We start from the raw sequence: 16,809 nt of genomic DNA, 5'->3' as shown, positions 1-16,809 counted from the left end.
ACACACACACACACACACACACACACACACACACACACACACACACAAACAGCTCCACTTTAAGCTGTCTGGAAAGCAGTGACAGTAATCTGAGTCATTCATTTCGGAATTTGCGTGATTTGTGTTTTTTTGGTAGCTTTACGAAAACACCAGAAACCGGACAGAACTATGTGTCTACATGTGTGTGTGTAAACCAGTCTGTCTCTGGATTGCACAATAAACGTTGCTGCCTAGGTGACGTTATTTTGATTGATGATGGAGCAGCTATACGGCGTTAGCATAGCCTAGCACTGATCCATCCCAACTCCGTTCAGAAAGCAAAAGCATGAACTCAGACTTATTTGGAATCGGCATCGTGATCTAGTTTTTATGCACTAAATCTGTCTATTTTGGGTTCACACCGCGGTAGTAAACCAGACGACGTGTGGCTTGCTAAATGCAACAGAATACAGCTGGGTTGAATTCAGAGTGCATCCGGATGATGTCATGAACCCAGACAGGATGGCGTGTGGTTGTCCAAAGTATCCGGCACTTCCCCAACACGTCCAAACCAGCAAGAGCTTAGTTCGACCACGGTTGATGAAACATGTTTGTCTACACGACTGACGGCAGGAGACATAGCACAACAATCCCTCGACACGGATCCCCGTGTCTCCTGGAACAAATGCCTAATAGGCTGACGTTGATTTGAAGTGTGTTTTTGTGTGTGTGTGTGTGTGTGTGTGTGTTTATTGAGTCATGATGTTTCTCGGGGGAAATTAACACCTTTGGCCCCCTCAAGGTACAATGCAGAATTAAAGGCATGCTCACACACTTTCAAAATCAGCATTGGGAGTAGCCTTTACTAATCTCTATCACAGACACACACACACACACACACACACACACAGGGATGAGCTTTAATCAGCTATTCTCTTTCAACTGTGTCCTGACGAAAGCAGTCCACAGAATATTAAGGAGCCGAGTGTGTATGTGTGTGTGTTCGTGAGAGGGAGTAGAGGGGGGGGGGCATTATTGTGAATATTATTATCTCACACTGATTACAAAAAGAGGGAGAACATGAAGAGAGAGTGGCTCTATAGACTGGGAGATGGAGGGAGGGAAAGAGAGAGAGACAGAGAGAAAGAGAGGGCAGATGATACAGAGGGAGTGTGACGGGAAAAGAAAAGGAAAATGAAAGAACTGGGTCAAATCTATCCGACTAGCATTGTACCTGTCATCAACACGCTAAACACCGACGCCACGGAGTCAGATGCCACTGCGACTGAATGAGCGTGAGACAACCAGAGGAGAAATGTCCCTGCAGCGCCGACTCACTTGGCAGCCGCGTCACATGAAAATGTTCTGAATCTGATCAGAGTGAAGAGCTGCTGGGAGCTGTTTTCAGAGGCGTTACCTGCTGATGATGAGGACATGGCCACCATGTTTGATATGATGGGAGTATTATTGGCGTTAACCCCTTCTCTTCTTGTGTCACTTACGAGCAGGGTAGCTTCAATATACGTACAGTACAAGATGAGACATTCTTTAATGCAGAAGCTTCCATCCATAATATTTGTTATTGTAGTCTTGGTGACCATCCTAATCACTGCAAACCCCCAGTGTGTGTGTGTGTGTGTGTGTGTGTGTGTTAAACTATAGACTGTACATAAGAAGTGGACGTAGTTGTCGTAACGTCCCACATTGGTTTGTGGACTTACGTTATGAACGGTAAAACGTGTCGTTTTGGCCGTCGCCATCTTGACTTTTTGCAACCGGTGAACAGGAAGTGACCATATTTGGACTGAGGAGGAGTAACGTAGAGACACTGTGTAGCCCCGCCCTAAAGCATCCCCTGCTTTATGGTCTGTTTGACTCTAAATGGACCATAATGTACTAAATGAACATCATGCTGTATTGAAGAAGACTTGAAACTAGAGATTGAGACCATAAACTCATGTTTACAATGTTTACTGAGGTAATAAATCAAGAGAGAAGTAGAGTCATTTTCTCATAGACTTCTATACAACCAGAGGAGTCGCCCCCTGCTGGCCAGTAGAACAAAATGAAAGTTTAAGACCCTTGATCGCTGGCTTCACTCTTCAGAAGTGGAGGTTGCCGCCTGTGCTGAACTCATAAATCTACAGCAGCTTCACTCTGCTTTCACAACACTTCACACAGGGCTCTCCTCCCACTGGGGGTTCATTAAGTGATGGTAGCCAGGAGATGAAAAGATCAAGCTTGCTCCTGGGACTTCGCCAGTTCAGTCATACTGGCTGGGAAAAAAATATATAAAAGAAATAGTGGTGGGGACCAAAGTAGTTATTATCTGGGTTCATAATACAGCAATGACACCCATAAGAGTGTGTGATTACGGCTACGACGGAGCAGCGGATGAGTGCAAGTCGCAGCCAAGTGCTGCTGGCAATGCACAAGTCCCCATAATCATGGCGGAGAGCCTCCCTCTGGTATTATAGCTTGCATACAATGACTGCCAACACATTAGTTGACTTTTCCCCGCAAGTACTCAGCGCATGAGAATAGAAGTGAGGAGAAAAGAGTTGGATTCATCGACGCAACGGCCGTGATAAGGTGACGTGAGGAAAATGCACAATGGAGGGTTTTTTTTCGGGCAATCGAGCTGCATACCTCAAAGCACACACTCCAGTCAATTTAATATCAAAGCCATTATAAGTCAATGGGTTTTCTCCCAGCATAGAGTAAGTGAATTGGCGCTCAGTTCAATATGAGTGAATTCAATCAGAGGGTCTGACGTTGGCCTACCTGTGATATTGAAAAACCCATGCCAGGGATTTCTAAATAATAACGTATTATTAATTGACCTGTCTTGATTATAAAGGGTGTAATAAATGAAAAACTATTTAAAAAACGCCAATTAACTGAAGTTCTTGTGGCCTTGGACTTGAATTTCATCTCTCACCCCAAACCCTTACTCCTCCCCTTTATCATGTGATTTCACAGACTCCCAAAGCTCATTAAAAACAGACCTGTATTGTTTCATTAACAGAAACAACCACATATTTTAATTTGGTCCCAAACTGCTCCTATCGTATTAAATCATATCAAACCACTGCGTTCAGGTTCCTCCTGGTTTCGTTGGTCTGTAACAGCAGTGGTCACACTGGAGTCTGCTACTGTGATAATGTGATAAAATGACAGTTTGCATTCATGCAGCAACAGCTCCCCCTACCAGAGGACAGAGATACTGCACCGGCCACTCACTGAATATCACAGAGCCAGTGTCTGAGAATGCAATCAACGGATCAAAGTATTTTGTAAAAAGTCAGACTCCTTGCTCCGTCATGTCTGTCTGCAAGAGAACGAGCAAACACCTTTTAAAATGCCTGTTGTCTGGATCAGTGCTGAATCAGACGTCATCACACTGCATGAAGATGATACACTATTTGAATGTGTTTACAGTTGATATTGGGTAAAAGAGGAATGAAGTGACCTGTCTCTCTCTCTCTCTCTTCCTCTCTCAGCACGTGGACTTTGAGACCAAAAGGTCGTACACCTTGAAGGTGGAGGGATCCAACCAGCATCTTGACCCCCAATACCTCGCTTGGGGGCCTTATAAGGACGAAGCCACAATAAAGGTAGGCATGTAAACAAAAAAGTGCATGCATTTGATTGTGTGTATGCGTGTGTGTGTGTGTGTGTGTTTGTGGAGCCTTTTAACTGTGTGTTTGCGTGTCTGCAGATATCGGTGGAGGATGCAGATGAGCCTCCTGTGTTTGTAGCTCCCATTTACACCTTTGAGGTGGAGGAGAATGCGCCTGAAGGCACCCTGGTGGGACGAGTCCACGCCAAGGACACTGATGTTGCCAACAATCCCGTCAGGTAACAAGGAAACACGCGCCGTGTGTGTACACACACACACATTCACCAAGTCATGCTCGCAGCAATTTCAATTTTCAAACCAGTTTGAATTGGAACATCGCCAAAAAAAAAAAGAAACCTTTGAAATACAATATTTTCAGCTACACTGAACAAACAATATGACTCAGAGGAACTTGTATTTTTATGCAGAAAACACAGGATTACATATAAAGAGTTTTCAACAGAATAGGGATGCAAAATAGGATTACAAAAGCAGAGCCAGTCCCACTTTATAACAAATCAACTGAAAACACTGCGTTAGTAGCTATAAAACAATATGCATGCCTCACTTTTTTTTATTTCCTAAATACAGTAATTTTACATTACCTATAGAAACAGATGCTTGCAAAGTTGTTTGTTTTTGTAACTGAATTATCTCCACAATAATCCGACTGAAAGCTCAACGTTCCCCTCTGCAAGACTTAGAGGATTGCTGCATCTTACAGCTGTTTTTTATGAATATCACGAATAAATCTAGTGTATCCGTGTCTTAAAATGCAAGCTTTCATACGTCTCTTCCTCCTCATGTGTAACAGCACTGTTGTGTCTGTGTGTTAACTCCGCGTACAGGTACATGATCCCTCTGTACACGGACATAGAGCAGTTCTTCAGCGTGAACTCGGAAGACGGCAAGATCACGACGACGAGGCCACTGGACAGAGAAGCACAGGCCTGGCATAATATCTCTGTGTCAGCCACAGAGATAGGTACGTGTGTGTGCACGTCTACAAACGTCCTGAAGTGTGCAGCCGCTCTGTCTGTTTCCCGTTATGTTTGAATGTGAAGTGACACGACGGCTGCGGGACTGTCGGTGCTAATCTACTGATGTGTTCAGTCATTTCAGAAGAACAGTTAGTGACTGGCTGATTTGAACTACTGAGATGTAGTAACAGTTTATATATATATATATATATATATATATATATATAAACTGGTATAAGATGGGGAGACAAAATAAAGATCCCAGACAGTCACAAGGCTGTACATTTGCTGGCATCCACAGCCCAACATGTCGTTCTGTGGGTGCTGGGGAGACTGCATGACATCTAATGCACAACATTTAAGTGGATTCAAGCTGCTGCCTCTAATTTATTTTTTTTTCCCCCTCTGGCTGGGACTAAAGTTTGCTTTTTTATTTCTTTTTCACCGTGAATGTCAGTGAAGAACTGCTTAAAACCTTGGGAAACGAATTATATATTCAGATTCAACCAGGAGGGATTAGCTCTATGCAGATGCTCGGTGGTATTATTTACCCCAGGTAGTGTCCCGGCAGTATGTAACTGTTGCATTGGGTGCAGTTTGTCTGCATGGCATCTCGTGTTGTTTTCACGCAGCTAACGTCAGAGTCAGAAAGAGGAACCAACACGGATCGACTGTGTTCGGTTGGCTCTAAAGAGATTGTCCCACATGTGGCGAGTGATTTGGATTTTAAACTTCTTCTGACTTAGTTCTGTGATTTGGATACATAAAAGAAAACCTGAAGACATACAGTTACAGCTGTTGATGCTCACAAAAATGATTATCTAAACCGTGAAGCAGTGAAGGAGAAGTGAAAAACTAAAGTTAAGGCGCCCCTGAAAGCTTTAGGTATCCGTCGCCACCACAGAACCCCGGACTATACAGAGAGAGTGAGGGGCGAAAAGAGGGAAATGCCAGTCGACTCACAACCCTAACCCTCCGGCGCTTTTCTCTCCTCGGCTTTCGACCCCACAAAGAAAAACCCTCTCCAGCCAGCGAGCCGCAGTGGCCCCACCCTGGTATTCTGTGGTCTGGGCTCAAACTAGCAGAGCGCCGCGTGGTTTCCCTGTGGCGTGCTAGACGCCAGACGGCCAGATGGAAACGGGCTCGCCGCCCACAAAACTAGGACCCTTGCAAACCGCTAACAGGCCCTGGAAAGCTAAATAAATGCCTGGTAATGACAGGGTAGAGGGAAAAATCATACCGACTAGAATTACAAATATGCGAAGCAGTACAGTGTAGAAACAAATGGTTGTTTCTTTCTGTTTTAAAGATGAATATAGATAGAAAAATATATTCTTTCTTAGCTAATAATCTGGATGAATCGGGAGTCTAACTCTGTATATTTGTTTCGACATTCTGTCTGCAACACACTTTGTTCATCAATTTAATCTTCAACAGGCACAACTTGACATTTATAAGTTGATCATATCAACATGGTTTCAGTAAAGAAGCAGTGTGGGCGCAGGCTCACTGAGTGGCACGCTGTCCGACTGCATGGTTTTGATGTCTCGCAAAACAAAAACAACAAATGGCCAGCTGAGTGGCTGACTGATTGACAGGCAATCTGTGCTGGAAAATATCCATCGTTAGCTTTGTGCTCGGGCAACGCCACACATGGATTACAGTGCCGACACTCAAGCAATTCCTCACTCACACACACACAAGTCTGGTTTTAATGACTTTGACACTGCTTTGAATTTTTGAATGCAGCAGAATACTGATGACTTTGCCTTAAACTATGTGTGTGTGTGTGTGTGTGTGTGTGTGTGTGTGTGTGTGTGTGTGTGTGTGTGTGCAGGAGGCCACCACCAAGACACCAAAGTGCGTGTTAACATCAAAGTGAAAGATATGAATGACAACGCCCCAGAATTTGGCAACAACAACGAAGTCCTCATGTGTGAAACTGTCGCGCCAGGGAAGGTACGTACGTCTGTGTGTGTGTGTGAGATGATGGTAAACACATGATTTACCCACAACCACTATTCTACATGGATGTGTGTTCTCTTCTAACTCGTGTCTGTGTGGGTGTCAGGACATTGAAACAGTAAGTGCGGTGGACAAGGACGAGTTGGCCCACAGACAACACTTCACGTTCAGCCTCGCTCCAGAAGTCACACACAACCACAACTTCTCCCTCAAAGACAACAGAGGTAGGCCACCTTTGCCATGCGTTTCTGACCCTTTTCTAGTTGCGGATCTTACAGTTCCTTCATCTGCCGTCTACCTCCCTCCCTCTTTCACTCAGATTAGATCAAAGCATAACCAGATGGAGGCTAACGCTACCTTGTAGCGAGCAGCAGGTGCCCTGAATCTCTCTCACACACACGCACACGAGCGAGCGAATGCACACATGTTGTGCGGGCTGTATTAATTGCAGTGGGGTCTCTTTCCGTCTGTACAAATATCTTAGGGGGCCAACTGATTGAATTAAGTTTTGTCAGTGCTGGGAGAGAGAGACCAAAAGAAAGAAAGTGAGAGACAGAGAGAATAAGACTATAGATGGAGAAGAAGAAGATTGTGAGAGGCTGAAGAGAAGCACGTAAATGTAGAAAAGTGAGATTCATATGATGAACAGGGAGGATTTTTAGAGACGGGACGTATTGAGCATACAAAACCAAGCATTAGACAGACCCCGCCTTGGAACAGAGCTTCAACACGTGGCTCACTTCTTACGTCTAGTGAAGGATATTTCTTTCAGAAAATATGAGAAAAAGTTGTCTGTTAGATATTTGTTACGAGCGGCTTTTAACAAACACTATTTCCCATGAGCTACAGATGTTCGCGGGTTCAATGCCATGGCTCGATAGAACTGTGTCTCGTCTGTTTGTAATAAAAGCAGACAAGCGAACGCTGTACAAGTGTTTAGACAGCAGACATAACGAATAAAAAGTTAAAAAAATGACTTTAAAAAATGAGTTTTTCAGATATGGACAAAACCAAATTATAATGACGCAAGTACCCGTGCCACACTTGTAGTTTTTTGTTGTGTTTTTTTCTGTGGGAGCTGTAGTTTTGTTGTGCTTATAATGTAAATGTTAAAATCACAAAGGTCTTAATTCCTCAGTGCAACTGCTGTGTGTTGTATCCTTCTTTCCTTTTACCTGAGCTTTATTTAAACAGTGAAAGACAGTGATGTCTATGTCTTTGTATTGTTAAAGCATTTCTCTATTAATAAAGATCATTATTGCTGCTATTCTACAATAAACCCTACAGAGAGTCAGGCTGACAGAATATATTGGAGTAGTGCGGTCGGGAGGTACGATCATGATAGCCCTCAATAGAAAACCATTCAGTGGTTCCAGGCCTGTGTGTGTGTGTGTGTGTGTGTGTGTGTGTGTGTGTGTGTGTGTGTCCCCTCACTACACTAAGAATTGGAGGAAATGAAAAGAGATGAAAAGTGAGATTTCAGTAGAATCACCCAAAACATCTTTTGGTAAATAGGAAGCAAGAGCGTTCTGCTGCTGCTGAATGTGCTGAAGTTATAGATGTAGAAGTGATAACAGCGTTTTATGCTTAAGGACGAGGCTTCAGTAAAGGTTAAGGTTTGAGGGAAAGAAAGAAATGCAGCCCGTGGGGGTGCTCACAAGTATAGCAATACCAGAGAGTTTGTGATTCTGCAAAGTTTGTCCAAAAGTAACTCTGTGTACATTTGAGATAATTTGCTGCTCATCCTGAGCTACTTTCCTTAAATTGCTCCAAGTACCGTGTTCAGTGCACGTCGCTTTTACACGTTTCACTTCTACTGCTTGGTAATGTACTTTTAATGTAAATGTTAAGAGACCGTTTGCTTGGCGATGAAGCCCTTAAAACGCCTCTGAAGAAACCTCATCTCTTCCAGAGAGAGGATGTGATGAAAGATTATTTGTTTTCTTTACTTTTAAAATCATTTCATCTTCTCATGTTCCTGTCCGTTTACCAACATCTCTCTCCACAGACAGCACGGCCAGCATCTATGTGCTCCGTAAAGGATTCAGCCGCCTCACCCAGGATGTTTACTACCTTCCCATCGAGATCAACGACAACGGTTTCCCCGCGATGAGCAGCACCAACACGCTGACCATCAGAGTGTGTTCCTGTGACAGCAGAGACACCATCCTCTCCTGCAACGTGGAGCCCTACGTCCTGCACGCTGGTCTGAGCACCGGGGCGCTGATAGCTATCCTGGCATGTATCGTCATTCTGCTGGGTAAGGAGCTCAAACTAGTCAGTTTAGATATTTAGTTGGTTTGGTAACACCATTAAGGGTTGCTCATTTGTTTACAGAATTAGTCTTTTAAGCTTCTGATCCCCAAAACTTGAAAGGAGACATTTAGAATAAAATGTTTTTGAAGAAATATCACAATTCTAAGCTTTGTTTTGGCTGCTTTTTCTGACAGAAGTGTTCGTCACACATGATGTGTTGGAGGACCGTCGGAAAAATAAAAATCTGACGATACAGACTATTCTGGCTATGATAAACGGTGTAGTTTTGGCGATTGTTAAAAAACAACAACATGCCTTTCAATCCTGCCTGCAGGTTTTGGGGTACAGAGGGTCCAAGTCTGTATACTCGATGTCCAAGTTATACCAAACATGCTGGATATTTACTTTTAACGTCCATGTTGGCATTGCACTGCATTGTTTCAGCTCCTGATAAGATTAGAGGTCCCAGAGTCACTCGTTCATCAGCGGCTACAGCATCACTTCTACTCTTCTCAGATACTCCATCTTCGGGGTCTGAGTGAAAATCTGTTTGTTTTTTTATATTTGCCGTTTGGTGAAAATGTGCTTTCAGAAACAGCGAAAGTCTTCAATTGTGTCTCCAGCCTTACGTTTCTTCCTCAGCCGCTGTCTTGTCTCACTGTAATGTTCTCTCACACCATCGTACTCCACAGCTGGGATCCCTTTAGAAGTCCGACATGTTGATAACAAACTGCAATTAAACTGGCATGTGTGTGTATAGCACAATACAGTAATGATATTAATTAAACTGTCCAAGGTCTAATTACACTATCTCCCACAGTGCACACTAATTATCTAATGCTCACTTTTTCTCCATTTCTCACAGAGATCTTGTGAGGATTGTTATGTAATTGCGGAGCAATTGTTTTGATTTGTGTGTCTGTGTGTTTCTCTCTGGCAGCGATTGTGGTGTTGTTTGTTGCGCTGAGGCGTCAGAAGAAGGAGCCGCTGATAGTGTTCGAGGAGGAGGACATCAGGGAGAACATTATCACATACGATGACGAGGGAGGTGGTGAGGAGGACACGGAGGCCTTCGACATCGCCACACTTCAGGTATGAAGAGGGGCAAGGTGGCATCCCAGTATTTCTTCAGTTTACTCTGTATTTGACAATAATATCTTTGTTATTTACCGATATTTGGACACGATGCACTTCATCCGCCAACACAATTCTTCTTCAGCTCTGGCTCATTCTCTAATAACTTCTGAAAAGTGTCTTTACAGGTTTTATCTCACCGGTGCTCTCTCTCGCTCTCTCTCTCTCTCTCTCTCTCTCTCTCTCTCTAATTGTTCAGAACCCAGACGGTGCCAACGGCTTCCTGCCAAGAAAGGACATGAAACCAGAGCTCCAGTTTTCCATCAGGCCCGGCACCGGCCACACTGCGGCCAACAGCGTCGACGTCGACGACTTCATCAAGAGTCGGATCGCGGAAGCCGACAGCGACCCGACGGCCCCCCCGTACGACTCCATTCAGATCTACGGATATGAAGGCAGAGGATCGTTGGCCGGGTCACTGAGCTCCCTCGAGTCCGTCACAACAGAGTCTGACTTGGATTATGACTATCTGCAGAGCTGGGGGCCGAGGTTTAAGAAGCTGGCGGATTTGTACGGGACCAAAGACAGCATCATGGACGATGACGATGATGGTGAAGACTCTTAACAGTGGTCTTACAGAGTGGACGCCCACCCCCCCTCCCCGGATTTCTGATTTATTGATTCCATGAGGATTTGTTAGCTGAGGGTTAACACTCCCCAGCACCCAAATGTTACCAACTACCACCTGATCCGTTCACGCCAGCGAGTCGACGGACGTGAACAGCTCTCCCTGGTCCTCCAAGACGATTTGGTAATGAACACATAACGAACTCTTGGACTCGGCTTCCAGTTTTTCCCCCAAAATCCCTCCTTTCCCACCTACAGTATGTCTTTCCCTTTCTCTTTCTACGGACTCGAGCTTTGCAGGGCTGGGAGATTAGTTTTGTCACCAGTTTTGAAAGTAAATTGTTGGGAACAAAATATTGCTGTGTGATCAAAATGACTTGCTTCTAGCTAACTGTTTAGTTTCTTTGGGGTTCTATGTACTTTTGTGGACTGGATTCACGTACTTCCTCAGTGGCTCCTGGGAGAGATTTTATTCCCCGAACAGGTTCCTGAGCTGCTCTCTTTGTGGTGTGTGAAAAAGACACTGAAAGAGACGAATAAGGAGATACAAGCTAATTAAAAGAAAAGGTTAGCGTGGGATCCAGCAACGGCGCGATGTTGCGAAAGAGAAATAACAAGGTACAGAAGATGTGTCGGTGGGGTCCAACAGTTGAAAGTAAATGCTTTTTCAAATGTTGTCGTCGCGTGTGCAGAATTCAGCAGGTTCTGTGGTTTAAATAGCGTGATAGACTCTGGGTTGTTGATACTTTGAAGACGCTCACAGCATCTTCACAGTATGGTGGCCTTATAATAAATAAACAACAACTCCAGGGGTGAACATTACAAAAGGTGAGCATAGAGAGCGCTACCTTCAGTAGCTACGCACAGACAGGACTGAGGATCTGTGACGATGGAACACAAATACCTGTTTTTTTACTGCTCCCAAAACGAGACTGAAAATGGATTCAATGGAAAAAAAAACTGTGGATGATTCTGTGTTTTCATTCTTCACTGAGGAGAATGATTTGAAAAGAAAAGCTCCCCCCCCTCCCCAATCCCTCCCATCAACAATCACTTCCGGTACCGCGTCCACCAATGAATGATCACTTCCTCATCCAGAGTCTACCAATGATGATCAATCACGATGAGTAGAAAAAACAACAACCTGTGAGCTCTAAAAATCGCCTTAAACTTAACGGACACTCTTGCAACGCAGTGCATTCTCATTTTTTCTTTTCTCCTTTTGTTTCTTTTTTTTGTAACTTGAGAAGTATATTCAGAAAGCAAACTATTCTCCATGTTAGGTATGTACAGAGCGGTGTGCAGACGTGTGATGTATCACTTTGCGGATCCAACCTGCGCCTCGAGCACTCTTCAAACAGGATGTGCAGTTTCTGGCCGGCACGGTACATGTAGACCGGGAAAATGTGCGTTGTGTTATTTTCCCCCTCGACACCGGCTATGTCGGCAGCAACGCCTGTTGTATCAACACGTGTTGCTGTTTGGACATACAACGTGCACGCTGGAAAACAACACAAGGTGTGTTTTCAGAGCCACATATACAGAGAGGCTGAAAGCAGAACATCCTTTTTAAGCGTGTGGGTTCTTGTTCGATCTCTTTTTTAATGTTATTATATTATTATGATTATTATTGTTGTTTTTTTATTATTATTATTATTATTATCAGCATTATTATGACAATAACTGTTCTTTCTTTGGCTGCAGATACACAGGAACTAATTCATGTTTAACTTCATGCAAATGTGATGTTCTTATGGTTGTCTGAACATGGAGGGACTACAGAGTATTTGATTTTCATCTCTGGACGTTATAAGAACATCACAGCCGGAAGTTAAACATCAGTTTTGGTTTATGTCTGTGTGAATACAACCTCTCTCATTTCCTTTGTTTCTCTTTTCTTTCCATTTTTTTTTTTTGGTTTCCATTATTTGGCGTCTCTTCGTTCTTTCTCCCTGTTCAAGAGGAAAACTAGCAATCTGTGTGTTGCAGCGAGAGAACGCCTCGTTTTTATTCTCTGTCAAGTTTTATGGTACCGATTTGTACAATTTTAAAAGTTCTTATTTTAGTATACATGCAGAATATTCCAGTATTACAACAAAAACATGTTAAGATAAGATTTAAAAAAATGTTACAGCATCACACTTATATTTTCTGAACATTGTAATGTTGCTTTACTATGTGCTTCAATCTCCGAAGCGAAAAAAAAACCTTTGAAATAAATGCTCTTTTTATAAAATGATATTGAATTGTGTGTGGAGGTAAACTTTGTGCTTAATGTACTTCACTACATTTACACAGAAAGGATACCTATTAACTCAGGTGGTCTTCATGGGATACATGCACAGCAGGAAAATAAACTTTTAAATAACTATTAGCAAATGTGTGAACGGTAGCCCGATAAAATGTCAACGAGCAAATGCAGCCGCTCATCAATGGACCCGGGTTCAATCAACTACATTTGAGTTTTACATTTAAAAAATGTAAATTGGTAATCTGCATGAGAAAGTTTAAATAATCATGTGCTGATGGTTGATCACTATGAGCCATTTCCACTGCATAATATTCCCCACGTTCCACATCTGAGCGTAGCTAGTTAGCATGTTCCAAGAAAAGCATTGAAGTCCAGTTCAGCAGTTTGCTGTGGTGGTGTGAGTTTAATGAAGCACACCGGCACACTGGTGAACCTACAGACACGGAACAGATCTGAGCCGGTGAGTTGACCCAGAGCAAATGAAATGGAAGCACTTTATTCAGTAAGGCAACGCAGTGATTAGTCGGTGTGTAGAAAGTAGAGAACAAAGGTCAAGAGAAGAGCGTGATCAGACGTAACGCAACTACAAATGTTAACAAAAGGCAGGAAGGGGGCATTTGTATTCAGAGCTGCAGGAAGGACACACGGCTGGCAGATGACAAGATCAAGGGGTCGAGACAGTAGGGGGGTGGAAGGTGCTCCCAGACGTCTATTAGCTTTTTAGGTATTTGGTCATGAAGTCAACTTGGTCAACGATAGTCTTAGAAGACATCGCCACCATGGGGCCAATAAAACCGCCTTGAAAACTGTATTCTGGTCACCAACAGATTGTTTTTTTACCCGTACACTGAATAGAAGAAGTGGACGTCGCGATGGTGACGTCACCCATTGGTTTATCGGCTGCCGTTAGGAAGCCTCGAGTTCGGCGATTCCGCCAACACCATCTTGGAATACGGCCGTGGCCATGTTGTTCTTTATTGCAACCGTTGAACAGAAGTTACGATATGTGGAGGAGATGACGTAAAGACACCGGATACCGCTCTGGTAGAGACCTGTCAATCACCGTGTAGCCCCGCCCTGAAGCATACATTACAGTCATACCCTGCTTTATGGTCTGCTTTATGGTCTGTTTGACTCTAAATGGACCATAATGTACTAAATGAACATCATGCTGTATTGAAGAAGACTTGAAACTAGAGATTGAGACCATAAACTCATGTTTACAATGTTTACTGAGGTAATTAATCAAGAGAGAAGTAGAGTCATTTTCTCATAGACTTCTATACAACCAGAGGAGTCGCCCCCTGATGGACAGTAGAGAGAATGCACGTTTTAAAGGACACAAACTGTCTTTCCAAGTTTTGCAGTCAGAATCTTCCTATTCTGCCTTTGTGAGAGCAAGAGATAGCACAGCAAAATATTCAGGAAATAGTTTTCCCGGAATCACTTTAATATTGCATATTAACTTCCACAAACACACCTTTAGAAAGAGGTTGCCGTTTCCATTCGTTTTCCATCATAAAGAAATGTCATGTGCAAATGCATGAATTCAAAGTATACAAACAGATGCACACACACACACACACACACACACACAGATTTCATTCACTCACTCCGAGGGGAGCAACACTGAGAAAGGTCAGGCTGCACTTTGGATGCACAACAAAGAGTCGATATAGAAAGAGAGACGGCGAGAAGACACAAAGGAGGAAGTGAAAGGAACGAGGGGAAATAGAACCACATGAGTCGAAAGTGAGAGAGGAGCCAGGAAGGAGAGGACCGGTGCAGAAAAATGATACCTTAAATCATGTTGCAGTTATAGTACAGATATTCTATTATATGAATGAGCTGAGGATGTGAGAAAGAGATGTGTCTGACCTAGCTTGAATTACAGTATTGTGTGGAATTAAAGGCAGATCCTCTTCAAACGCAGCATTCACAATGAATTAGAGCAGCAACTAACGATGATTTTCATTATGTTCTTGATTAAAAATGTCCAAAAATTGTATAAAAGACCTCGGTTCATTCTCTGGCTAGCTGCTATCACTCTGCCGACAGATACAGTAAATACTACTGCATATGAATTATCAAAATATGACAGAAGATGGGGAGTGTGAATAAAAGAGGAAAGGTGGAATAAAGAAGCCTCTTGCTAACAGAGGTCCCACTGGGAATGAGGGAGGAGGGAGGAGGGGGGAGGAGAGGTGAACTTCTGCACTTGACTGAACTTTTCTTTTCCGTGTCCCACTGGGAGAAAGACAGAAGGAAATCGAAGGAGAATCAATCAGAGAAAAAGGAGGACAAGTGCTGTTTGTGCCAGCGAGAGGTGAGCGAGGGGAGGGAAGGGAGAGCGTAAAGTAAAAGAACGAGCGAGAGAGGAGGCGAGGTTTGAAGAAGCAGAGGACGCAGCAAGGAGGAAGAAGAGGGGAGGTGAACTTTTGCACCTGTTTATGCAGACTCTGTCCAGCTGGGAGACAGAGAGACAGATGCGAAGACGAGGACAATCAAGTTTGGCTGGTTCAAGAAAGGAAAAGAAATAAACATTTAAATGGCTAATGGGCCAAATGTGATGTAATTAGAGCGTGTAATCAGAGATTGTTGCAGTTTAAACAATCATCAGGAGATCAGCAGGCAACTGCTGTGTGTGTAATTTCAAGCACAGCTTAGTTTGAATGACCAAGATGGAAGCTTCCCATTGAGTTTCTGTATGTTGTTTTCTGTAGAGCCATTAATACCTACACCAAAATACAGCAGAAGTGAGTATGATTAATAACCCTTAATGTGTAGTATTAATAACAGCAGCTTCTCCCGACTGCAGTCGGCCTCATCAACCAGGCCCGGGACCCCCCACTGACTGGGACTCATTACACATTCCTGCACAACTCAACACTTTAAAAACAGACATCCTTTTACTTATTGGTAGATATTTGTTTTCCATACTCTGTTGTACATTTTCATGTCTCTATTTGTATTTAATTGTTAAGTTTTCAACGTATCCTCACACAACGGTTTGTATGACATCTTGTGAAAAGTTATTCCTCAATTTTTCGTGCACTTTCCTACGAAAGCCAGCAACAAGTGTGCATGTGCGTTCACTAACTGCATACGGTCCATAGAGAGTGCGTAAGAAGTGGACGTTAGTCATCGAGACGTCACCCATTGGTTTGTGGACTGCTGTTGTGAAGCCTCGAGTTCGTTCACTTTAACTTGGGTAATTACGGTAATAATTACGGTACAGATCTTCCACCACTTCTCTGAGATCCCGTAGTTCATAGTAAAGACGCAAGCTCTCTTCAGACTCTCGCACATGATCAATATGGCAGCACGTGAGAATAAAAATGAGTTTGTTTCCAAAAAACGTGACAGTCGGCTCAGCAACCTCAAGCATTATGTTGTTTTTCTGTAGAAAAAGGTGACGTTTGGTAAAGGTTTATAGTTCATTTGTCTTTAGTCGGCCTGGTTTGTTGTGAAGACAAATAATTGAATAAAATTGTAAATCACAGAGAGATTTTATTTTTAGGCCACATCACATTATTTATTAGGTGTCATATTTGTCACGTTATTGCTGTACTTCAGTAACACCACTTCTGTAGTTATTTTAACCCAAACCGCAATCTATTCCTAAATATAACTCAGTAATTCATGTTGCCTAAACCTAACAAAGTATTTCACGATCTTTTCCTAAACCTAACGATGTAAATTTTTTGCCTAAACCTAAAGAAGCTGTTTCCTGTGAAGACGAAAGTTTATTTTGAAAAGACTGTACGACTACGAGGGGAAATGTACTCGTGTTGCTGGACTTTTGCAGGAAAACACACAAAAAATGTTTTGACGAGTGAGTGACTAAGTGAAAGTGTTAAAGAATACTCAAACTCATTGACTCTTACATAATAAAACGTCCCATAGTAGTCAGTTTACATACTGACAGAATGACATTTTATTATAAAAATAAATCAATGATCAGAACACTACAATCGTTTGTATTTGATCTCGTTAGTTCACCCGGTGTTTTTTCTCTCTCTCTCTCTCTCTCTCTCTCTCTCTCTCTCTCTCTC

General features: G+C 43.0%; 1 protein-coding gene across 2 annotated transcripts in view; it reads left to right on the top strand.

Annotated features, from left to right (window-relative positions):
* Positions 1 to 12,749, top strand: part of cdh11 (cadherin 11, type 2, OB-cadherin (osteoblast)) — an 80,748-nt gene extending 67,999 nt beyond the window's left edge. For both annotated transcript variants that reach the window (XM_031841249.1, XM_031841243.1), the window contains 8 exons: positions 3,483 to 3,596; positions 3,701 to 3,840; positions 4,450 to 4,586; positions 6,419 to 6,540; positions 6,653 to 6,770; positions 8,555 to 8,806; positions 9,743 to 9,894; positions 10,136 to 12,749. In XM_031841249.1, coding sequence (XP_031697109.1) covers positions 3,483 to 3,596; positions 3,701 to 3,840; positions 4,450 to 4,586; positions 6,419 to 6,540; positions 6,653 to 6,770; positions 8,555 to 8,806; positions 9,743 to 9,894; positions 10,136 to 10,501 — 1,401 coding nt within the window. In that variant the 3' untranslated portion in view covers positions 10,502 to 12,749. The remainder of the gene's footprint in view (positions 1 to 3,482; positions 3,597 to 3,700; positions 3,841 to 4,449; positions 4,587 to 6,418; positions 6,541 to 6,652; positions 6,771 to 8,554; positions 8,807 to 9,742; positions 9,895 to 10,135) is intronic.
* Positions 12,750 to 16,809: the final 4,060 nt, after the last annotated feature.

The sequence above is a fragment of the Anarrhichthys ocellatus genome, unplaced genomic scaffold (assembly GCF_004355925.1).
Source record: "Anarrhichthys ocellatus isolate YVR2014 unplaced genomic scaffold, GSC_Weel_1.0 scaffold3, whole genome shotgun sequence".
Lineage (NCBI taxonomy): Eukaryota > Metazoa > Chordata > Actinopteri > Perciformes > Anarhichadidae > Anarrhichthys > Anarrhichthys ocellatus.
Note: the sequence above shows the minus strand (reverse complement) of the source record. Positions and strands in the feature narration are given on the sequence as shown.